At 41.3% G+C, this 26,116-nt stretch overlaps 1 protein-coding gene across 4 annotated transcripts in view; it reads left to right on the top strand.

Annotated features, from left to right (window-relative positions):
* Positions 1-26,116, top strand: part of col27a1b (collagen, type XXVII, alpha 1b) — a 117,940-nt gene that overhangs the window by 9,854 nt on the left and 81,970 nt on the right. For all 4 annotated transcript variants that reach the window (XR_014205902.1, XM_082168893.1, XM_082168894.1 and 1 more), the window contains exons 3-5: positions 4,374-5,644; positions 16,959-17,012; positions 25,888-25,941. Coding sequence is in view for 3 of the 4 variants with exons in the window: in XM_082168893.1 (XP_082025019.1) it covers positions 4,374-5,644; positions 16,959-17,012; positions 25,888-25,941 (1,379 nt within the window). In the remaining variant the exon portion in view is untranslated. The remainder of the gene's footprint in view (positions 1-4,373; positions 5,645-16,958; positions 17,013-25,887; positions 25,942-26,116) is intronic.

Genomic DNA, 26,116 nt, shown 5'->3' with positions numbered 1-26,116 from the left:
GTCACTGTTTACTGTAGTAGTTTTTAATATTGGACAGATCCTGTATTTACTTCTAGCATAAATAATGCTGGTGGTCTATTCCTGCAATATACAATTGTCAATTCAATTGAGGGATTGTGCTTTGTAAAGATTCATTGAAATGACAGCACTGAGCATGACATAAAGAACTAGCATGTGCACTTTTTAAGATGTTAAGATGTACATGTTTGTTTCAATCAAGTGGTCTAAACTTACTGATTTTCATTCAAGGTGTGTCTAGATTTCCCACATCTGCTTTGGCCAGATTTAATGTGGTGGGTGGTTCATAACATCTGTCACATTCAGTCTTAACTCATTCATGTACACATAACATGTGGTGCTTCTGTGTCAGACATTAATGAAATGCAACAGCCATCATGTTTTAAACAAGTCATGAAAGGTGCCTTTGTTCTTGAGTGTATGTTTGATGTTTTTACCATATGTGAAACAGTCCATATAGCACATTTTCCCTCTGCTGGCTGAGATTTATCCAGGTATCCGCTGCATGACTTATGATCAAGTCATCTTTGTGAGCCGTTGCTGGATAGTTTCTGGAATTCTTCTCTAGCCTTTGCTCTTATCTTAAAGTATGATTTCCTGGGTATGACATTCCACTTTCCACTGACATTTCATTCTGACATAACGTCCTGTTGCCCTTGAAATTATGATAGATTTCAGCTTGCTTCTGGTCAAGTGATCTACACACTTTACTGTCTCATTTCAAATGCATCTACTGACTTAAACAAACTGACGTTAGCTAACGTTAGAACAAAATTATAAATGCAAGACTTTAGTTTTTGCCCCCATTTGTCATGAGCTGAACTCAAAGATCTAAGACTTTTTCTATGTACACAAAAGGGGGGTCCGGGGGGGTCAGTATCTGGTGTGACCACCTTTGCATTATGCAGTGCAACACATTTTCTTTGCATAGAGTTGATCGGGTTGTTGATTGTGGCCTGTGGAATGTTGGTTCACTCCTCTTCAATGGCTGTGCGAAGTTGCTGGATATTGGCAGGACCTGGAACACGCTATCGTATACGCCGATCCAGGGCATCCCAAACATGCTCAATGGGTGACATGTCCGGTGAGTATGCTGGCCATGCTAGAACTGGGATGTTTTCAGCTTCCAGGAATTGTGTACAGATCCTTGCAACATGAGGCCGTGCATTACCATGCATGAGGTGATGGTCGTGGATGAATGGCACAACAATGGGCCTCAGGATCTCGTCACAGCATCTCTGTTCATTCAAAATGCATTCAAAATCTCATTCTCTGTGCCATCAATAAAATGCACCTGTGTTCGTTGTCCATAACATACGCCTGCCCATACCATAACCCCACTGCCACCATGGGGGACTCGATCCACAACGTTGACATCAGCAAACCGCTCACCCACACAACGCCATACACGCTGTCTGCCATCTGCCCTGTACAGTGAAAACCGGGATTCATCCGTGAAGAGAACACCTCTCCAAAGTGCCAGACGCCATTGAATGTGAGCATTTGCCCAATTAAGTCGGTTATGGCGAACTGCAGTCAGGTCGAGACCCCGATGAGGACGACGAGCATGCAGATGAGCTTCCCTGAGATGGTTTCTGACAGTTTGTGCAGAAATTCTTTGCTTATGCAAGCCGATTGTTGCAGCAGCTGTCCGGGTGACTGGTCTCAGACGATCTTGGAGGTGAAGATGCTGGTTGTGGAGGTCCTGGGCTGGTGTGGTCACACGTGGTCTGCGGTTGTGAGGCCGGTTGGATGTACTGCCAAATTCTCTGAAACGCCTTTGGAGACAACTTATGGTAGAGAAATGAACATTCAATTCACGGGCAACAGCTCTGGTGGACATTCCTGCAGTCAGCATGCCAATTGCACGCTCCCTCAAAACTTGCAACATCTGTGGCATTGTGCTGTGTGAGAAAACTGCACATTTTAGAGTGGCCTTTTATTGTGGCCAGCCTAAGGCACACCTGTGCAATAATCATGCTGTCTAATCAGTATCTTGATATGCCACACCTGTGTGGTAGATGGATTATCTCTGCAAAGGAGAAGCGCTCAATAACACAGATTTAGACAGATTTGTGAACAATATTTGAGAGAAATAGGCCTTTTGTGTATATAGAAAAAGTCTTAGATCTTTGAGTTCAGCTCATGAAAAATGGGGGCAAAAACAAAAGTGTTGAATCTATAATATTGTTCAGTGTATATAATTAATATCATAAGCGTCCGATTAGTCAATTTTGAATGAGTGACTACTAGTCAACTAGAAAAATCTTCTGATCAAAGAGGCTTAATATAACGAGAATGGAAGATTATAGTGTCCCTATTCATTGCATATGTTTAGGACCTTCCAGAAATACATAATTGTGAAATCTGTTTGTCTGTGCCCGTCACCAGTGGTTTGTTTGAGCCAGACCAGTCGCCAGCTAGACAACCTTTTACCCGGGGAAAAAAACATGTTTAAATGACCAGAATTTACAACAGCAATGTTCAATTCAAGGCATATAAATGTGACGTGAGGTGTAGCCAAGTATGGTACTCTGAATTTGTGCTCTGCATTTTACCCATCCAAGTTGCCACACACAGCAGTGAGTATTGCACACACACACACACACACACACACACACACACACACACACACACACACACACACACACACACACCGTGAACACACACCCAAAGCAGTGGGCAGCCATTTTTGCTGCGGCGCCCAGGGAGTGATTGGGGGTTATGTGCCTTGCTCAAGGGCACCTCAATTGTGGGTAATGAGAGTGGAAGAGAGTGCGTTTAAAAAAAGTGTAAGATGTAATGGCAATGCAGCAATGGCTTGATGTGGCAAGATTAATTGTGTCAACTGGTCCTAAACTCGCTCACACTGGCCCTAGGTCAGTGGGTCATGCTTATCACTGAGCCCTGCTTTAAAGAAGTTTATTTCATGCTGTAGACTCCTTACTGTGATTTGTGAGTAGAACCAGTGGCTGTTCTTCATGTGTTCTTTTGAGGTGCATCGCGGGAGTCTTGTTTTTGTTCAAGTTTTATGTCAGGATCTCATGTGATTAATGTGAAATTATTCACATCATTAATTTTCTAAATTCAAAGCAGTTGTTTTCCTGCTGTTTGTCAGGAGATGATCTGTCACCTCTTTCTGACATGCCTGATAATGAAGTGGCCATTATGTTAGTAAATCTGTTTAGATTTGCTTACAATACTACTGCAGACATAGTGCTCTCTTTCAACAATCCCGTCCAATCTGCTGATCATCATCTCGCATTATTCCATTTACATGTGCTTTTCATTTAGTGCTCATTGGGTATATTTTATAACCGCAAATGTTGAACTGGATTTTGTTTAGTCGGGATGTGTTTGGGTTAGATTTGGTTTTGTAATACATACACTCATTTATTTGTATTCTAAACTCATTAGTGACAGTTTAGAAGTGACAGCCCTAAGATAGATGGCATTGACTGTTTCTTTTGCCACTTTATGCATCATATCTACTTGCTAGCAAAGGGATCACATGAGGCATTATTGATATTGGTTATAGCAGTTGTTTTACAGCCAAAGAAAAAAAATCTTATGTATAGTCACTGTTATTGTCTTGATTTTCCAGTAAAATTATAATTTTGCAAAAGTAGCTAAATTGTTATAAAACTTTATAGCAGTTAATTTTTCTTACCCCAGTGCTTTGATAAAAAATTAAAACAAATAGTGAGGCTCATGCTTATAATATTGCCAGTAAAAAAAATACATACAAAAAAGGGCTTATTATCTTTTGCTTAAGTAAGTTTACCCTGTTTTTCTTTATTGTGAAACAAGACAAAAATACAGATTTAGAAGAATGGATCTACAGTATATATACTATGTACTTTTTTTTTTCTTTTTTTTTTTGCCATCTTATACCCAAATCGATATATAAACTGGAATGCTTCAGGCAATGTGCTTGTGGTTTTGTAAATTTTACAGGGACGTTTGAGATGCACTCCCACTCACTTTACTTGACCTAATTTATTGCAGACCTCTAATGATCTAATGAATTTGTAGTACAGTTGATGAATCTGTAAAACATAAGCCCACACAGTGTTATTTTTCTACTTGTAACAATATCAGCAGAGTATTTAATGGAAAACTGAAGCATTGCCCCAGATGAAACATTACCTTTGCCGCATATGTTCTACACATGCTTTTGTTAATGATATGTTCCTATAATGAGCTCAGTGTCTCAGTGTGTGAGAAACAGCTGCAAGCCTTCAGTCGACTGCAACAAGATCCATTTTGATCTAAATGCTTTTTTTTTTTTTTGTCACAGTACGTCTATGTATATTAATTATTCCTGCAATTATTTGTGGTTTTCCTTTTTGTAGATGTGGACGTGCTACAAAGACTGGGATTGGTTGGGAAAAGACCACCTGGGACACGCTCCACACCTCAAGGTGTCATCCCCTTCAAATCAGGAGTCATCCTAACCCAGAGGGCGAGAATTGACATCCCAGTGAGCTCTGTCGTTCCTCCATCACTGGGCTCTGCGTTCACTCTCATCCTTAGCGTATGTTCGCATCGCATAAACAATGCTTTCCTCTTCACCGTTGTGACAAAGAGGAAAAGACTGCAACTAGGGGTGCAGTTCATCCCTGGGAAGATCTTAGTTTACTTGGGCCAAATGAACACTGTAAATTTTGATTATGATGTTCACAATGGCCAGTGGCACAACCTGGCTTTGGACATTCAAGCCCAAAGGGTTACGTTATATACTTCTTGTGGGAAGACAAGTATGCATGCAGATTTGCATTTTAAAAATGAAGAAACGCTGGATCCAGAGGGCTCCTTTCGCTTGGGAAAAATGAGCCAGAACTCTGTGCAGTTTGAAGGAGCCATCTGCCAGTTTGATATTCATCCCTCTGCTAAGGCAGCTCACAATTATTGTAAGTACATTAAAAAACAGTGCAGGGAAGCTGACACTTATCGGCCTAACCTCCCTCCTCTTTTACCACTATTACCCCTGGACCTCAATATGTCTGTCACCATTCAGACCCCAAACATTGTAACAGAGATAAATGACAGACATATAAGCTCTAAATCTTCACTAACACAAGACAAGATACACAATGAAACCTCACAAGGCCTGAACATGTCTACTTTAATGACATCTCAGTCAGTACAAAGCACAGTGCCACCAACGATAGCCCAGCCCACATTACAGCCCCCCCTACAGGTCACAGCACAAACTGCCATGGCCTCCTTTGGGAGTAGGACATCACAAATATCTCCAAAGCCAACTCAACAAAGCAACCCCAGGAAGAACCTTGTAAGGGCTACTATAAGGCCACAGATATTAAAAGAGGACAGGATGGCTGACACTGCCGGACCAACAGGCCAACAGAAGAACAAATTGGATATTCAGACCCCTGCCACAACACACCCTAAAACTTCTAGCACATTCACAATGTCTGAGATTACAACATTAGCATCACGGAGACCTCTACAAAAGGAGACCTCCTTTTTCAGAACCAAATCCACCTCTTTTGAGCCTGTCACCCCTGCGGCCACCGATGGTTTCCAAACCTTTGACTATGAACCAACCCAATACTCTCTCTTGGCAGGGTCACCTGGACTGAAAGGAGAACCTGGACCACCGGTAGGATGTTCTTTAATATTTTTTGTAACCATGCTCTTTGTATTTTTCACATTTATATGGATTGAAATTGGTAAAATGTTCTGCTAACATGACCTAGAAGGTCTTAATCATTATTTTCTCATTGGTGCTGAGGTATTGAGTAGAGTCTGAAGTCGTGCTGACAGGCATGAAGGAGATATGGCAAGGCGACGCAACGCTCGTTCCCTCTTCAGGGAACCGAGGTTACAGTCGTAACCGAGGCGTTCCCTTTCAAGGGAACTCGCGTTGCGTCGAAATTGACGCTATGGGGAACGTCTATACCAACGCCACCATAGCTACAAATGTCTGTCCTGTGTGTAATCAAGTGAGCAGCACTAGGAAGACAAAACCTGAGACCCTGGAGTAGAGTCTAGGTCTAAAGAGTAGAACCTGACGAAGGTGTGCGGTGAGGACCAGCCTGCCGCATCACAAACGTCCTGCAAAGATACTCCTGATATAAGGGCCTTAGAGGCCGCCATACTCCTAGTAGAGTGCGACCGGACAGCCAAAGGAGAAGGCTGCCCAGCCGCCTCATAAGCAAGTGAGATAGCCTCAACCACCCACTTGCTCATCCTTTGCTTAGACACTGGACCTCCCTTGTTAGGGGACCCAAAGCATACAAACAATTGATCGCTTTTTCGCCACAGGGCAGCTCTGTGGACATATGCGTCTAACGCCCGAACAGGGCAAAGCTAATTATTCGCCTCCTGGTCCGCATTTTGAAAAGGAGGAGGACAGAAGGCCTGCAGAACAATAGGTCTAGCCACATTAGTGGGGACCTTGGGGATATAGCCCGGTCTAGGATGAAGAAAAGCTTTGACCATACCCGGAGCAAACTCCAAGCATGACGGAGCAACCGACAACGCTTGGAGATCCCCTATTCTCTTTAGAGAAGAAATGGCTAGAAGGAACAGAGCTTTCAAAGTCAAGAATTTCTCAGGAACCTCCTCAATAGGCTCAAAGGGGGCCAGGGAAAGGCCTTGCAGCGCAATGGACTAGAGCGAACTGCAGGCCTCAGCCTCCAAGTGCCACGAAGGAAACGAGATACCAGAGGGTCTTTCCCCACAGACATTCCACCCAAAGGAATGTGGTAAGCACCTATAGCCGCCACATAAACCTTTAAAGTGGACGGGGTCAGACCTGCAGTGAACCGGTCCTGCAGGAACTCCAGAACTGTTCCAATTGGGCAGTTGACTGGATCCAACCGACGGTCACTACACCAAGAAGTGAATACTCTCCACTTCAGGGCATAAAGTTTCCTCGTGGAGGGAGCTCTGGACTGTAGAATGGTCTCAACAACCTCAGTTGAGAGACCTGACTCTATGAGCTGGGCCCCCTCAGAGGCCAAGCCCACAGGTTCCACAGTTCCGGTCGGGGGTGAAAAATCGAGCCCCCTGCTTGGGACAGAAGGTCCCTCCTGACAGGAAGCTCCAGAGGATGCCCGTCGAGGAGGGACACAAGATCGAGAAACCATACTCTGCCCGGCCAGCGCGGGGCTATAAGAAGCAGGCAAAGACGTAGCCTCGGCCATGTCTGTACCATAGCATCCAGTCCCAGAGGAGCTGGATGCGTGAGGGAGAACCAGAGTGGACAGTGAGACGTCTCTCGAGACGCAAACAGATCCACTTGTGCTTGGCCAAACTCCCTCCATATCAGCTCCACCACCTCGGGTGGAGCCTCCATTCCCCGGGCCTCGGCCCCTGTCTCGACAGAGTGTCTGGGGCCTCATGTGCAGTAGTCCAAAAGGTATCACGTTGGAAGCTGCTGCCATGAGACCCAACAGTCTCTGGAACTGTTTGACAGTGAGTAGCTGGCCTAGCTTTACACTTTTCACAGCTGCAAGGATGGAATCTACACGTGGCGGTGACAGGCGCGCCTGCATCGACACTGAATCCCAAACCACGCCTAAAAAAAGTGGTCCTCTGAAGTGGAGAAAGCACACTCTTCTTGGCGTTCAGCCGTAACCCCAGCTCTTTCATATGGGCGAGGACGACATCTCGCTGCCGAATCGCCTCCTGATGCGACTGAGCTAAAATCAACCAATCGTCGATGTAGTTCAATATGTGAATACCCTGAAGGCGCAAGGGCGCCAGAGCTGCATCCACGCATTTGGTGAAAGTGCGGGGTGATAAAGCCAGGCCGAATGGAAGAACTCGATATTGGTATGCTTTGCCCCCGAAAGCAAACCTCAGGAACTTCCAATGACACGGACGGATGGAAATATGGAAATATGCGTCCTTGAGGTCTATCGTGACAAACCAGTCCTCGGACCTGATCTGTGGCACGATTTGTCTCAATGTTAACATTTTGAACTTGAGCTGCATGACTGACTCGTTCAGAACTCGAAGATCTAAAATGGGACGCAATCCCCCGTCCTTCTTTGGAACTATGAAGTACCGGCTGTAAAACCCGGTTTCCCTGTTGGAGGGAGGTACATATTCTATGGCCCCTTTCTCTAACAGAGTGTTTACTTCCTGTTCCATAACCAGAACCTGCTCGGGGCCCACCACTGTGGGCAGGACCCCCATAAACCGAGATGGGCATTTCTTGAATTGTATCTGATACCCTTTTTCCACGGTCTGCAGGACCCAACGAGAAACATTTGACAGTAGCTTCCACGCTGTCAAAGATTCTACTAGAGGTACCAGCCTCTCGAGACTGGTTTTTGGATTTTGTTGCTGTTGAGTAGTCGGTTCGTCGCCCTGTAACGGCGCACCGGCAGGGAACGACCGAACAGACTGCTCTAGCACCCTCCTCAGAGGGGGCGGGCATCCCGAGGCCATCCCGAGGCGGGCATACGTTTCCGGGTGGACCTTGAGATATGTGCTCGCCGGAGACCGCTGCACCCTGAAACACCGGAGGCGGCAGGGTTGGCAGACCGGTCCTCTGAGGGTACCGAAGAGAGACGGGCACCGTAAAAAGAGGTGTTGACCGCTCTGCTTCGGGGGGGACTACCCTCATTTGTCCTGAGCCCTCGGACATCAGGACTTTTTCCCAGCAGCCTTCTTGGCGGTAATAACGGTCCGCAGATCCGTTCTACCCCTCGAAGACTGCTGGGTTTGAGAGCGCCCTCCGTGTCCCCGAGATTTTTGTGGGGGAGCACGGGAGGAAACGCTCTGTTTCTGAGTGGCACGGTGCTCAGCGCTCTTTTTAGATGAGTGAGGCTGCTCCCGCTCAGCAGCCTCAATGAAAGAACGGCGGGGGAGAAGTTTCTGAAGTACAGCTGCCTGTTTTGAAGCTTCTTGTGATTTAGCTACAGCACTATTAACTGCATCTCCAAATAACCCTTGAGTGGAAACTGGTGCATCTAAAAGAACATGTTTTTCTTTGTCCTCTATATCACTTAAGTTGAGCCACAGATGCCTCTCAGTGGCCACCAGGGCTGCCATAGAGCGGCCGATGGATTTAGCCGTCTCCTTGGTGGCCCTGAGAGACAAATCTGTGGCTCTACGCAGTTCAGACACAGTATCGGGACCAATTCCCCCGCCCTCCTCAGAATCACCCAATAATTCAGCCTGGTACGCTTGCATTAGTGACATTGTGTGTAGACACGCTGCAGCTTGGCCGGCGGCGGCATAAGCCTTATGAACCAGGGAAGATGTGTACTTTACTGGCTTGGATGGTAGTGCAGGAGCCTTCAGAGAAGATGCCGTTGCTGGAGAGAGATAGCTCCCGAGCGTCTCTTCCACCTTCGGCATCTCCCCATAACCATGCTCTTTATAATTGTGAATGGATGAATAGTGTGATGTTTGTGCAGTATACACTCTATAAGACACTGGTTTCCCCCACGATCTCGACACCTCGGTGGCAAAACGGAAGGCTTCTGCGCTGAGGCTGTGCACGAGATGGCAGGAAACGCTCGTCGAGCTTGCTTTTCGAACGAGCGCCCTGCCGATCCTCTGGCCACTCAACAGATAATCGCTCGACAGCTCTCGTAACTACATCGAGCAATTCTTCAAACGCATGAGACTGAGGTGGCGAATCCTCAGACTCAGCGTCAATACTAACAACGTCCAACTCCTCAGAGCTGGACAATTGCAGTATTGGTGCCTCCATCGGGGGGGAAGAAACCGCAGCGCGTGCTTCCACACCCTGATGAGAGGCACTGGATCTATCAGAAAGAGGCTGAGATAAGGCAGAGCCCGTCTCAACATCCACTGATAGATCCATTTGCGAACCCCAGGTCTGTGATCGACGCTGTGCCTCGGCAGCGGCGGGTCCAGAGCCCTGGGGAACGCGATCCTGGTTAAATAAAGCCAGGCGGGACCTGAGCGTACGCATGGGAAGCGCATCGCAATGCTCACAGCCAGCACCCTTGAGTGCTGACTGGGCATGCTCTTCACCCAAACAGACAACACAAAGAGTGTGAGTGTCCCCACTCGTTAAATAACGCGGGCAGGGGTGAACACACACTCTAAACTGCTGCTGCTTACTCGCCATACTGAATATATAATGTAATATAGACAGACAACACCAAATAACAAGGACAGATCACACAGAGCGCAACTGAAGACTCAGAAAGCTGGCTTTTATAGCTTCCTGGTATGTGACGTCACCCGCCTCTGACGTTCCGCCACACCATTGGACTGATTTTACATGTGCTTCAAGACGTCATCACGCAAAGCGTTCCCCATAGCGTCAATTTCGACGCAACGCGAGTTCCCTTGAAAGGGAACCTTATTTAGTAGTTTGACAATGTTTTTTTTATTATATCCTAGAAAAAAAACTATATTTCTAACAACATTATAAGTATTTTAACTCCTTCACTGCTTGCTTATACACTTCCAAATCAAAGTCATATAGTGTGACTCACTAATATTATAAATATTTGAACTTCTTGACTACTTACTAATATTCAAAAAACTTTTGTTGGCCAAATCTAATGAAAGTCATGTAGTCACTAACTCACAGTCATGTGGTCAAATCAACTTGCAGAAACATGCAAGAAAACAAGCAAAAAACATAAAACTTATAGAGATGACCCCTGCACACCGGTGTGTATGACTGTGTGTAATAGGTCAGTAAGCCTCTTAAAATATCAGAAAATGTTATCTTTTTTTGGCACGGTTAGTTCAGGTTGTAAAAAAATCTTCAAGTAATTTGTCTGTCAGGCTAGCAAAATTATCCATTTATTTTACAGTAAAATGTTATTATTGCAGGTTTTTCACTGATGATTTTTACTGAAGGTGGGGACTTGCTTTCTGAAATACTCAAAGCTAAGTCAGGATACAGAACCATAACAACAAGGTCTTCAGCTTTCAACAGATCACTAGAACTTTGTAGTCTGAAGACCATTTTCTTTCTTTTTTAAACAATGTCTTATGGTGGCCAGATGGCTAGTGCTGCTTTGCTTATTTTGAAGAATGGTGAAATGTGAATTATTGGCTGTGGCCATGTTTTTTTTTTTGTGTGTGTGTGCATTGGCCTTGTCATCTGCCTTCATATGTTATATTTAACTCTTTCCTCGCCAGCTTTTTAGAAAAAGGTTGCCAGCCAGCGACAGCATTTTTTTATCATTTTCACAAAAGTTTCATGACCTCTAGAACAGTGGTTCTCAACTCCAGTCCTCGGGACCCGCTGCCCTGCACATTTTGTATGTCTCCCTTATTTAACACACCTGAACCAGATCATCAGCTCGTCAGGAGAGACTCCATGAACTGATTTGAGTGTGTCAGATAAGAGAGACATACAAAATGTGCAGAGCAGCGGGTCCCGAGGACTGGAGTTGAGAACCACTGCTCTAGAATATTTTGTTGTAAATGCAAAATATCAAAAGAAAGAAGAGACTCTCTGCTTTTAATCAAAAACAACCTGTTTTATTATTGCTTAATGCAACTTATCAACACTTGAATGTGGGTAAGTTTCTTAAAAAAATCTAAATTTTCAGCAAAAATCTGAGAAAATCATGTTTTTGTCAAAGACTCTGGATCAGATTCAGTACGATGATCAAAACATAGATGGAGTAGATCGAGTCCATCAACACCAACAAAGCTTGCACAGTCCTATTCATCGTCCTGGGTCGACATTTAATTTGGTAACGTTAGGCAGTTTTGATTCCTATGCTGTTTAATGTTGACGAACGCATTATTTTACATATGCATCTGCTTGTATAACAGTGAAAACACGGAAAGGCGGAGAATTCAATCAATGGGTAGGAAACGTTGTTTCATAAATTATCAAATTTCCGTCAATCGCGGGGAAAGAGTTAAGTGTTGACTGTAGTAGCATTGCATTAATATGGATTTTTTGTCAGTTGGTTTCCAACTTCTTGAGGAGTTCAATACATAACATACCACACACTACAAAACAACATCTTTTACCAGTTAAACAACTTCTCTCGGTGCAAAATGCTGGTTTAAGGCTGGAAAATGGTGTCATCATTGTTGCCTTTGAGTTTTGGTGGTCTTGGTCTTAAGCCTAGTTTTTAAAATCCTCTGAAAGGGCATTACAGGCCGGTAATGTGTAATGCTTACACACTTTTTCCTTGTAGTTAAATAATGAGGTCACAAGCCAGCGGGTGAGAGGACACACACTGCAAAAAAACAAAAAAACATTATCAGCAGTTTATCTTGTTTTCCGCTAAACATAAACATCCTTGAAAAGCAAGAAAAATTCACTTGAGCAGCAAAATTTTGTACATTATGGGACTTGTTTTCAGAGAATATATATCTTGAATTATATTTTGTTCTTTAACCTATTGTCATATCTTTTTAATATTATTTTAAAACTAAAACTTACTAAATGTACCTTTATGTTTAAACAAAGCATATGTGCATTTTTTTGTTAAGTAAATTTATCTTGGTTCACGAATGTTTAGATATTTGTACTGGAAAACTAGACAAAAATGCTTGATACAGTTCAGCCTAATAAAAGCTACACAAGCTCTCTTATGTACAGTATTATCATTTGCATTAGTTTTAGATTACCACAAATCCAGTCACCGTTGGGAAAACAGTAAATCATTGGGAATTTGTGTTTGAGTGGAAAGACTCTTTTTGGTAGGATGAATAATAATAAAAAAAAATATTTTGTAATAGGAATAATGTCCTTTAGCTGACAACCTGAAGGAAGGTTCTTTTTTAAATAAAGGTTGCACTGTGGTTGCACGAGAATTAATCAATCAATCTTGTAACAGACTTACAACTATAAGTCTTCCTGGATTTCTTGTGCATAAGATTTTTACTACAGGCTTGTGTGGGAGCAGAACTGTGCTCTACTGAAAGTGAGCTGATATTTTCTATAAAGTCTGCCGGCCTCATCCAGCACTATTATGCAGTGTATTATGGTGCTGTATATACAGTCACAGTGAAGTTCTGAACTCTTTTCCAACAACAAACAACAACCAGATGTGCTGTTCAGTATGGCTGTCACACAGATAGCACTGTGCATTTTCGGGAGATATCCCCTTTAGCAATTACTATAAAATGTCTTGTTTCCTCCTTTTCTAATCTTTTCATTCCTTCTTGGAGGCAGAGAGAGAAAGAGAGATTGCTTTTATTCAGGAAATTTGCCACGTGGAAGAGAGAGTAGGGGGCTCAAATAGGCTCTTCTGTCTTTCTTTCTCTCTGGAAATCAGAATTACCATATTAATGTAATTCATATCAAGCAGACACTGTGCGCACAATGTCTCTTGGTCTAGTATGTTTGATCTTACTCCATAGAAGCTCATTTTACTTGAGCAAGGAAGTTTATTGCATAAAAACTGAAGGCAGAGTAAATGCAGTTCATGTTTATTAAAAGTAGTTTTAAAGTAGATTTCTTGAAAACATTAATAGCGTACACCTTTGAATAATCTTTTATTAGTGTGTTGCTTTCAAAATGATTAGAAACAGGAAGCTTGCAATTAAACATTGTGGAATTCTGGCAGCATCGCTCAGTATGAGTATATGGGATCTTGCCAGGTCTGCAGGTGTTACGAAACATTGCCAGGAATTGTCTCGTATAATTTATTTGCAAGCAGTGATTATCATTAGTTCAAAGTTGCCATCAGATGTGTATGCAACTTGGATTGCTGCTGACACATTTGTCACTAACACAATGCAAATTCCAAAGCAGATTGCAGGTAAATTATATAAAAATAACATGGGTGATTGTTCTTCATTGACATTGCCAGATTTTTGTGAACTTGATAGAAAGAGAATATGAATATTTGGCTTAATAGGCCCTTTTCACATAACGTCACGCAACTTCTGTTTTGTGTATTCTTACTTGCGTCAGTATAGTGAAAGTGGAATACTAGCAGCACTTGAATGGATTACACCCAATATTTGTATATCTGCCACTGCCACAAATACAGTTAGAGGATGACTGCAGCCGCCTACTTTCGTCTACATTTAAGCCAGGCATTTGGCAGATCTCAAATGAACTTACCGTTTGGTGAGATTTGCCGCATGAAATTGAGGAAAAAGATGAAAATGGAGCACTAAAGTCACTCTTTCTGCTTCCCATAGTGACTCTTGTAAGGCTGGAAACTTACGCTGCTATTTTGAACCAATAATCGGAACAAAAGGCAGTTGAAGGATGACGTGTATAATTCAAATATTTATCTGACTCCAATATAATTAATCTGACTCCATTAAAGTTGTTGTTATTCTTTAACCTCTTATTCTTTAAAGGTAAATGTCTTTCTTAGAACTGATAGGAAAACGTAGGATTTAACCTGAACGTTTAGGTAACGAAGGTTATAATCACTTTAGCTTTCAACATAATCAGTGATAAAAGGAAAGATTCTCAAAGCCTTTAAAGCAGGCAAAGTTATTTATTAAGTTACATCCAGACAGTAGAATGGAACAACATACTGTAGAGAAACAAATAATGCACTGTCGTGCAGAAGAGGCCGTAAAAGCCTTTCTTGTAGTATGAGGTTAAGCACCGGGAGTGCGGGAGTGGCAGGGTTAAAGCCTTTCTCCTAGATCAACAGTTACCTTTTCTTCTTATACCCTGAGCAAAGCATTGTTAAACATGAGTGGAATACCAACACCAAACCGACCGACAGGAAACCAAAAGATGAGGCAAATGGGTAGTGATCAAGAGGGGGAGAAGAACATTAACATATTCTCCTCAATGCATGTTTAACCAATAGTACCTAGATTGTACATTAGGATACTTTAATATCGCTATTAAGTTCACCACCATTCATTTCAGTTTATAAGCTGTCAAATGAGACCAAACATGGCATAGTTACATATTAGAACACAGTAGTAAATAAACAGCATGTAGTTGAAAGCATCTACAGTGTATGTCCTGTAAAGCAAATTGTACAGACGTGTCATTGAGGTGCAAACGACTCTGTCTCTCCCGACAGAACCATCCTGTGCCTGGAGTGTCCCAACAGTCCTCAATCAGCATATTGATGAATCCCTTGCACTAGATAGGCATTAGCATACTGTGATGATGAAGGCCATTGTGCCACGTTTAATTCACATGTATACCTTTAAAAGGCTTTTTGAAGTACTAGGGCAGTAAAGAGTTCTGCCCATATTTGTTCAGCCCTACACTCTTATACAGTATTTGCTGTCTTTTATTGCAGGTGAAGTTGGTTAGATGTATTTGCAGCATTTGTCAAATAAAAGGATGTTTTAGGCGTTTACTAGGAACAGAAATATTTTTCATTCAATACTTTATGTAATTCAGCACCTGCATGTTCAAGAATGAAGGTCAATATAATAAGCTTATATGCAGAGGTGTAAAGAGTACCTGTAAAGCACTTGAGTAAAAGTATATCTTACAGCAAAAATTACTCCATTACAAGTTACAAGTCACCAATTCCAAATATTCTTCAAAAAGGTCTCTTCAATATAACAAATTAACAGTTAAGTAATGAAATAATCAAAGCCTACTTGCACTTGATATGCAGGTTTTGGCCTCATCACTGGCTGCATTCATGTCCTCATCTCATATATGAAGCACCTATTCACAACTACCTGCTAATGCACTCGCGTTCACGTAATGTATAGCCTTGTTAACTAATTTGGATGAGTAAAGAGTATAGTACCTTCAATGCCCTGTAGATTGCGAAATCACTTCTTTTGTAGCAGAAATAAACTGCTGCCGAAAAAGTTAGGTGCCATGCTAAATGTAACGAGTAACTGCATTACTCATCTCAAATGTATTGGAGTACTTATTCAAAAATGTTGTCAAGTAGAGAGAAAAAGTTGCTAATATTTTTGATACTCAGTAAAACTAAAAAGTAGCCAAAAAGATACTTAAGTACAGAAACGAATTATTTACTCAAATTCTTACTAGTGTAATACTCCTTATATGTAATTAAGTATGAAAGTCTACTTTCATGTTAGTGCATTCTCTACGAGCCAGATGCACATGAATTGCTGGATCATAATATCAGACCTGTATGTGCTCTTTTTTTTTTATCTCCCTTGACTAAGTAAAAGGAAAACACTGACCTCTTAAATGCAAGCTCAGTTGATTCATGTGTGTAATTGATTTAAAGCTATGATGTGCAAAATTAGGCCAAGGGCGCCTATGACTGAAACCAGTCATTTGCCAGTAAAACGAGCCAGAAAGTGCAGCAGAATGGACAGTTTATTGAAAACAACAGCAGTCCAATTTTGATTTCTTTTTTAAATAACTTCAGTTTAGACGTTTTTTTTAAAAAGTCCTCTTTTTTTCTATGCCTGTTTTCAACCTAAAACATTTTGTAGTTTTTCTCAATCGCTCTGGCACATTTTTCGAATTAGCCTTAACATTCTCTAAACTGTAAGTTCAGTTGTCACAACCGTTTGCTGCTGGAACATCAGAACTATGGCATCTCTGCAAAACGTAGTAACTCACCCAAAACATTTAATTCATTTTTCAAAACCTAGTTATTGTGTCAGTAAATTGGCCAATGCCACCAAAATAAAAAGTCTTGGTCATCATGTGAGCCACACTGGTCAAAATGTTTAGATGCTTTTTCACCATGAAAATATTTGTCATATACAAATTTCATGTTTTTTGTTTTCTACTTTTTTGTTGACTCTAACTGCTTTCTATTCTGTACAAGAATATCAGTTTTGTCTGTGTAAATACAGATTCAGAGAGTAGGTAAAAATTTACTTGGAAAAGTCAACAATGTACTACACAAAAATAAAATGAACATTTGTATTTGTACAGTAGACTACATTTATTTTTGCAGCAATGTGTCACATGTCAACTAAACATTCTCAGTTGCTTGTTACTGCCTCCATCCAATAGGGGGATTACTGCCTTGTTTGAGAGTTCATTCAATGTCAGCAGGTAGATATTTAACACTAAATGACCCTTTTTGTCACGATTTCCCTCCCTCCTTCTCTTTCAGGGACCTCCAGGACCTCCTGGCAAGCCAGGATTACCAGGAAAGAGAGGGCCAAGGGTAAGCCTGTTAAAATCCTTCACTTATTTTCTCATGTATCTGTTGCCTAGCCCAAGCATAGGAGATCTATATGTTTTTACTTCATCCAAGTCAACCTAATATTTCCCTGCATGTTACATTAAGTAATTTTGTTTGCCAAAGTTGCATTAAAAAAGGTCATAAAATTGGCGTTTGGCGCGACTCACACTGGCAGTTTCACCATCGGCCACACTACCATGCTCCAGTTTCAATCACACTCCAATTGTTACTCAAGGACACTGGAACAACATGTTCTTTTTGTCAGGTGTTAGAAGGGGTAACAACATTGTAAAGTAAATTAGCATTTTAGAAATGCATCTGATGTAAATATTGCAAACATATTATGCCTAACTATGCCATTCTTTATTGAGGTGGAGGAGGTGGTGGTGGTGGTGGTGGGGGTGGGGGTGGGGTGGGGTGGGGTGAGGGGGGATCTTTGAACTGAGGTGCCTTCTTTTATTTATGGTCGAGGAAGGCTAGTTCCAATTAAACCCCAATTCGCCATATGTTTGTATAAAACCAAGATCAACTTTGCATTTCCGATGGCCTGCCCTGCACTCAAAAATTGATTTTTGCTGCTTGTTCAATTTCCATGTAAAATCCAGTTTCTGTGAAATCATTTTTTAAAATTGGATTATTATTTTAAATTGTTTGCTTAGTCCATTTGCATTGGGACTATATGAATAATTTTCACTGGCCATAATCAGATGTATGAAAATTCACATCCAGACCAACACAGACATATTGAAAATGTAACCACTAAATAAAAAATAAAAAGTTATTTCCATATTTCTTGTTGCATATATTTAAATGTATTTAAAATCTTTAATGAAATTATTAGTTCACATTACAATACATTTTTGTTGTTGTTGTTAAGGCTTAATTTTATTTTGTGAAAAAGTTTTCCTCAATTTATTTAATCTCATTGAAGTCTTTCTTTGTTACAAACTGATAGTTTGTCATCAGGGTGAGTAAGTACCTTGTAGAAATGACTTTTTGTTCAGTAAGATTGTAATCAAGAATGGAAGAAAGAGTGAGACAATGAGATATCAGTTAGTCAGTGATTCAAAGAGACTTCTCTTGGTGGAAGTCTAGATGTTTTGTGTGTGAGATACCTGCCCTGGCCTATGAGACTGCCCTTTAGAGAGGCCCCTGAGGGCTTGACTGTGGGAAACCAATCTGTTGAGCTAAAGAAAGGGCTCTTTGTAGCAGTCTTATTAAAGGCATTTAAAGCCTCACCGGTGCTCACCGGCTCTTAAGCTCTCCAGAGTGGCTGGGATCCTACACCATCAGTCAGTGCCCTAAAGTACTAAGAATATTTCACGTAACTCCTGATATATAAAAAAAAATCGCTGACATTTATTTTGTAATATTAACTTTTTTTTTTACATTTCTGTAATGTTTGTTATTTGTCAGTTTTCATTCATAGCAATTCATATGCATGATACAATTTGTTACATGGGAAAAGACATTCAGCTTTGGTTACAGAAGTGCAAGCCAAAATTCGCTGTATTTAGACCATTAAAGATTAAACGGGTCATGGACACATCATAGCAAACTGGGCATTGCAATGCAGCGAGCTACAATGGACGCTTCAATACCATACAGCATCATCATGCACCAATTTATAATATTTACTTTCATGTGTCCGGTGTAAGAGGCCTCAAACATAAAAAAAAAAAAATGCGACCAGTGCCATACGTTAGATGGGCTTATTATAAGCAAAATGCTTGCAATCGCTCTACATCGTGTTAGCCTCAGTTGCATATACATAACACTTAGCAACACATTGTAGACTTGGAATTAAGCCTTTTTCCCCGTTATTATTTGATTCACGGAACCGGACACCAGTTATTTATGTTGCTTAATGTTTAAAAATGGAACGTATACCTCATGCTTAAACATGGTACAATCCACTATCCATATTAAGAAACTATCCTCGGTGTATACATTTGTGGTACATTTGCATCAGTTGAAAAACATTCCTTTCCTTGTAAATAACATGCCAATTGTACACATTTGATGTATCATCATCATTGGAACATCTCTGCTCAGTGAACGTTGCATTGCACACATACCTCTGAGCAAAATATATAACTCTCCCAGCTTCCCTCCTTGTGTCTAAAATATGATCCTTAAACACATGTGTCCATGCAATCTATAGTCTAACTCATGCATTTTAAACTTCCTAAGATTATACAAATGATTATAAATACTAATAAAGAATAATAATACAGATACATAATATTAAATAATGAAATTATATTAAAAGACATTTTTTGTCTTCAACATCAAAATTATTTCTAATATGTTGGACCTATATTGAAAGTACCTTTTGAGACATGACTTCACAGAAACCCGTAAGAGATGTATTTGTGATGATTGAGTTGGGGGAGTTGTGACACACGAATGGGTGATGCGAGGTTGTTTGAAAATATGCTTTATTTTTGTAATACCGCTAGGTGCCATAGAAATTACATACTACACCTTTAACCTAATAACGGTCATCCCCCATTTTAAGCGTAGATCCGATTGTAATTCATGAATGCTTTTGGAATACAGACATGAGGTTGGTCTTATGGCGCTTTTCCACTGCATGGTACGGTACGGCTCGGTTCGGTACGGCACGCTTTGGCGCTTTTCCACTGGATGGTATGGTACGGCTCGGTTCAGTACGGCTCACTTATGAAACATTTCCACTGCATGGTACGGTACGGTACGGTACGGCTCGCTTCGGCTCGCTTTAAATGGTACCACCTCTGTTGAGGTTCCAAGCGTACCGTACCGTTACTAAAATGTGACGTGAAAACACTGCAGATCACTGTTTGGTCAGACAGAATCATCTCTACCAGCGTCATTGTATTTACGACACGAGACGCTAAACCCGCTAGATTTAAATAGCCAGTAGACAACAGCCAACGCTGTAGCACTTGTTTTACTCGTTTTAAAAGAGTATAAACTTCAAAAAAAGAAATGGCTGAATCGTGGTCAGTGGACGAGTTGCAAACGTTCCTCTCGTTGGTTGCCGAGGAGCGGATGGGGCAACACGGAATGAAAAATTCGCATTAATATGATGATGTCATGGCAGTAGAGACGGCAACTATAACGATCAGTCCCACCCACTTTGAAGCGGTACTAACTGCAGTGGAAAAGCAACCGAGCTAAAGCGAACCGAACCGTGCCGTACCGAGTCGAGTCGTACCACGCAGTGTAAAAGCGAAGCGAAGCGAACCGAACCGTTCCGCGCCGAGTCGAGCCGTACCGAGCCGTACCATGCAGTGGAAAAGCGCCATTAGTTTAAAGCATATCGTTGTCATGTAAATGTATCTTAAGACTGAAATCAAAACAAGACAGAAACTAAACATGACCATGTCATAACTCCCCCTCCCCGGAAAGCGCATCCTCGCTTTGCAAAACATATCCCAAACTGAGGAGGGAGGGAGAGTGAGGGCTCTGGAGGAGGATGAGGAACAGGCAAGGGACGACGACCAGGGAGGAGATGAAGGTGGGTGGAGCCAAGGTGGAGATAGAAGGAACCAGAGTAGAGTCGAGAGGAGCAGGATGATGACCCCGAGCACAGACATGAAGGTCCACAGTGGAGCCGATGGAGGGAGGAGCCATGGTGGAGCCTTGGAGGAGAGGCCGGGTGGAACCAGGGAGATGACTGACTGAGGTGGAGCTGGTGGAGGTGGAGACCAAGGCACAGCCGTAGAGCCAGGGTGGCGGCAAAGACCTGGAGAGCCACGGTGGAGCTGCAGATGGGCATGACCAATGGTGGAGTCATAGGCTTGGCAGACCGGGGCAGAGACGTTATGAGTGAGAACAATGGAGAAACTGGGGGGAAGGAGGAGTCCGAAGGAGCCAGAGGTGTGAATGGTTGAGGCACAGCTGCTGACTCTGATGTCTGAGGTGGAGCAAGAGCGACAATAGACCAAGGTGGAGCCAGAGGGACAAGTTAGCCTGACGGAGCCTGAGTGATGACATTTCATGGTGAAGCCAAGGGAGTGTTGAGCCAAGGTGGAGCCAATGGGTCGGAGGGCAAAAGTGGAGTCTGGGGCTTGGAGGCTTGAGGTGGAGTCAAGGGATGAGCCAAGGCAGAGCTGATGACTGGGATGCTCCAGGCGGATCCGTGCAGCTGAGCGGAACCACTGGAGGAGCTAAGGGGCTAAAGGGAGACAACAGAGATGAGGCCGATGAACTGTATGGCTTTGACAGTGGAGGAGGGAGGCTGGGCAGGACCATCCCCAACGAAGGAGACTTGGTGCTGGATTTAGTGTTGGGTTAACCAGCGACGACTTGGAGCTGGGCTTAACTAACAACGACTTGGACAATTTGGAACTGGATGGGACCAGCGGTGATTGTAGCATAGCACAAACCTCCTCCTCAAGCTCATTACACAATACTTAATTCACCCAGCATTGTTTATGTACCTCAGCAGCAGGAGTGTGTGCAGAGCTGCAATCACAACAAACTCCTCCAATAATACCTCGACGATGGACGCTGTTGTCGGCTCACACACCTGGACCAATTCCACATTTGGCTTGATCTCCAGGACGAAAACAGCCTCTGGCGATCACTCTGGCTCAATCTTTGTGGCAAATCCAAGGAAGATGCAGAATGAAAGAAGATACTTTAATACGTTAAATCAATTGAGGGCTTAAACAGGGAACAGGTGTGTAACTAATCAGAAACCATGACAACAAATGAATGACTAGAACTCAGCCAAATGGTGACTGTGAAAACTGAAAACAAAACAAGACAGAAACTAAACATGACCGTGTCAGCGATAGTGATAGTTAATAGGCTATATAGCTTTTCCAGAGTAAGTCTCTATTTTGATATACTAAATATGCCATTTGTAAGTGTAATCTGAGTTTAATTAGTTAAACTGTATACAAATTAATCCCAATTTAACAATCTAAACATAGGAAAAGTTAATAAAATGGCACTAGAGAGCTTAAGATTCATATACAGGGAAAATCTCTAAACATTACTCTAATCTTACTGAAGGGCACAATGGTAACACCAATAAGCTTTTCATTTTCATTCTTCATCTATTTGATCCAATTTGAATGAGGAGAATAAAATATATTTTTGAACTTCTCATAAAAAAATGCATTTTCAATTTAAAAATGAATTCAAGTCAAGCATACTATCTATGTCAGTCCGGAGGAGAGAGGTGTGGCCACATTTGTGAAATTTTGGCAAAATTATCAAAAGTGTAGCGATGTATGAAGGACATCTTCAAACCAAGCAACATGGCACAATGTGACCAACTTGAACCAGTTGTGAAATCTGTGGGTGGAAATCTTTTGCCCTCACGCAAAATTTCTGATAATGGGGTTTCCTATTGGAATGACCATATTTTGCCTACAAAAATTCTTAACAATAGTAAATGTGATTGCACGTTTAGGATAAATCGCTTCTTGTATTCCTTATAAGTCACTTTGAATAAATGCTTCTACTAAATATCTAAATATGAATGTAAAAGTAATGCAAAAGTACTAACTTGCTGCCCATAAAAAGCAACAGTGTGACATAATTAGTTGCTTTTTATAATAATATAAGTTCCCCAACACTGCTCAAGAATTGTAGAATGGCAAAGAACATCGGCAGGCTAAAAAAAATTATAAATGTGGGGGTCGGAGGTCATGAACAAATCCATGTTAGTGAATTCGCTCATTCTTTCAAATCTTTAATTCATTATACTAGCATTATACTAGCAAATTAAACAGTCCTCTGAGAAAAATTTAAAAAACATTCTTCTACCATCTGAAATTGTTTGTTCTGTGTTAGCTTTTCTTCAAAACTTAGTCAGGCTAGTTTATTTAGTCTGGTGCATTGTCACTTCCTTATTGTCACATGCACTTTTTTGAAAACAAACAAAGCAATTTTCGACAATTTCCATTCTACTTTAGTGACTACACCAAGTATGGTAGTGTTTATGTAGTAATTCATCCCTCAGGTCTCTCACAACTGCACAGAACTGTAAACCATTCCCTTCTGTGTCACCATGTGCTGGGTCATGTGATCTGTAAGGGTTGTCTGGTGTGAATCAATGCCTCATAGATGACAGACATGAGGGTTGGACATACTGTATCAACACAGTAAAATTCTCTGGCATACAGTTTGTCTCTATCATTGGCACTGCTAAAGCTGTCTTAGATCAGATTCTTTACAATGCCAACACTACAAAGTTCACTTTAAACATAGCTTAACTTGGTCAAGAGGCCAGATCAGACAAATATATTTTCTCAAGTGCACTGGTAAACATTAGCAGGGGCCTTCTTTGAGCCAGGTCAGGGAGCTTTGTCATAAGTCAGCCATTCTCAAATATATGAGGCGGAAAGTGACAACCACCACGCGCGTCTTCCCACACGAGTGCCTGTTGGAGAGCTGAAAGTGAGCAAGAGAGATTAACCAATATGTAACTTGATAGGCTTTCTTGATACTCCTCTCTCAGTTTCCTCTGATCACTGACCACGGCCACATGTTCAGAACCCGACCAAACATAAAAAACGAGGTGGAAATCTGTACATGAGCTTCTTGTAAGTATCTCCATATGGCCAGTTTGTGTGCACTCAGCAGGAAAGGCAATGAATAAGAGCCCCACTCATGACTAACCCCAGGTGGATCATACATAAATAATAGCGCTGCCTTGACAAGTAGACTTAGTATTACCTCTCGGCTCTCGCTAAGTCTTTGAATTTCACCATTGCATGTTATTCGCTCTACAATATAACTTCACTGATGGTTGTCAGCTATCACTCAAAAATATTTAGGCGTAAATTTAAGATTTATGTATTTGAGTTGCATATAAAAGTTCCATCCATTTGGATTACACAGTTTTAACATAGACAGATAATGCATATTTGTCATACTTCAATAAAACAGGTCATATTTAAAAGTACAAATGAACTGAATGTGTTTCAAATACACAATAACCTGATTTATTTATTTATTTATCATCAATAAATCCCATTTCCTTCTTTTTTAACTAACTGAATATTGCTTGTAATTTATCAAATGATAATTAAATGATAGAGAAAAGTGTTAACCTGTATATATACAGACATGAAATGTTGTCAAGCACACTTACTGCATTTTAAAGAGCTGATTGAGGTGTCTAGACCACAGCGGTGGATATTTATCAGATTATAGTCTGCTGCATCCTGCACAACACCCTTAAGATAGGGAATTTCATAATGCAAATTGCTTCTTTTTTTTTCTTTTTTTCACTGTTCAAAAAATTTACCTGATTTGATTTTGGCTTTAGTGAATTGTGTGCTAAAACAATGCAGAAAGCCTGAGCAAATAAACGACAATATCAGCAAGCACAAATCATTTTCCCCACTGTTTTTTTGTATTTTTTTTGTTTTGTTTTGTTTTGTTTTTTTGCATTATTTGCTAGCCGAGTGTGTAAATTCTGGGGAGCTTTCTTGCACTCTTTCTCTACTCAAGCCCCCTGTTCGCTGCTGGAAAGTCAGCTAATGAAGAAAATCATGTCCATATGTTATATGCCAAAAGCATATGCCAGAAGTACCTTTTAAAACACAACACTTTCTTGTTAAGTGGAGGGCAATTTTCCGAATGCATGCCTTGGGCAAACTGTGCTACTTACGTACAGTACTTATCATGAGGGCCAGAATAATATAAAAAAAATGTATGAGATATTTAAACATTTCTCCATTCCCTAACTTGGACTAAGCTGCTCCCCTTTAGATTCCGACAGGGTTAGTTAAGGGACTAAAGTAAACGTTCTGATTCTTGTTTAAAAACCTTTTTTTCCCCCAGTGTTTGAGTTGAAGGTGGAGGGCTGAGAGGTCTTGATCTCCTGAATGGTCTGCTGATTTATTGCCCTGACATAATGTGATGTTTATTTCATTCTTTACGACTTTCTGTCTGAAATGTATAAAGGCACCAAAGTGTTACAGAACTTCCGCTTTGGAGTCACCTTTTTATTTTTACTGTACTGAAGTCAATTATAAAAAAAACATATTTTTAATGCATTGTTATTTTAAAAATATTTCAATTAAATCCGAATTTATATCTATAGTAAATAATGTTCTTCTTGAGCAGTTTCACCTAGGACTGCATGATATGCATTATTATATGCAGTGAAATAAATTGCTAACCTAAATGAAACCAGATTCTGCTCCTGTTTATGCAACCACTGGCACGGAGATGTAATTTTACCTGATCTCTTAAAAAATAATACATTTATTTATCCTTCCAATTGAAAACCGGGAGTTTTGGAGAAGAGACAATTTGGTTTGATTGTGAACTTTTAAGGCTTCCAAACTAAATGTCTGACAATATAATTTCCGCTAAGGAAAAAGTCATTTGAAGACAGATGAGTTGTGACAGATGTTTTCTTTAATAGGCGGTTGTTAATTAGCTTGTGTCGCTTACATCAGCGAGGGTCAAATTAACATTTTACAATGTCATTTAAATCATGTTGCAATTCCTAACTGGGCAGTTACTCATTTTACTTGCCAAAGTCAATTTCAACTCACATTGACACTTTATGAGTGTTAATTTGAGACCCTGATAACAGTGATTGAACTGACAGAAGTGATGGTCATGTCCACATAAAACAGTCCACTACATGAGTATTCATTTCACTGACTCTTTTTTCTCACTCTCTCTCTCTCTCTCTCTCTCTCTGTAAATCTACTTTTCTTGAATGTCCCTCTCCTTTTGATTCTAGTCTTTTTACTGGCCATTTATTTTGGCAAAAGGAAAAACAGTAATATGGGTCAAGGCCTGTGACCCCACTTAAGTGTCCTGCAGTGATTTCACAGTAACTATAGAGAAGAAAGCACACAAATACAAGTGAACATGTGTTGTTTTGTAGGGTCTCCTTGGTCCGTATGGAAACCCAGGCCGTCCAGGCTCCCCCGGGCCCAAGGTATGTACCACTGAATACAGTACCGTGTGGCTTTTGTGGATGCAATCAACCTAGACTTGTGTGTTTGGATCTATGGGACCATTTCCTTGTTTTATTTAGTTTAGTTTTGCATTTTGTTTTGCTTTGCTTTGTTTTGACATACCATAAAAAAGATGTCCTCGTAAAATACAAATAT

This window comes from Leuciscus leuciscus, assembly GCF_965113295.1.
Source record: "Leuciscus leuciscus genome assembly, chromosome: 5".
Classification (NCBI taxonomy): domain Eukaryota; kingdom Metazoa; phylum Chordata; class Actinopteri; order Cypriniformes; family Leuciscidae; genus Leuciscus; species Leuciscus leuciscus.
The sequence above is the reverse complement of the archived record's forward strand: the minus strand, read 5'-3'. Positions and strand labels throughout refer to the sequence as shown.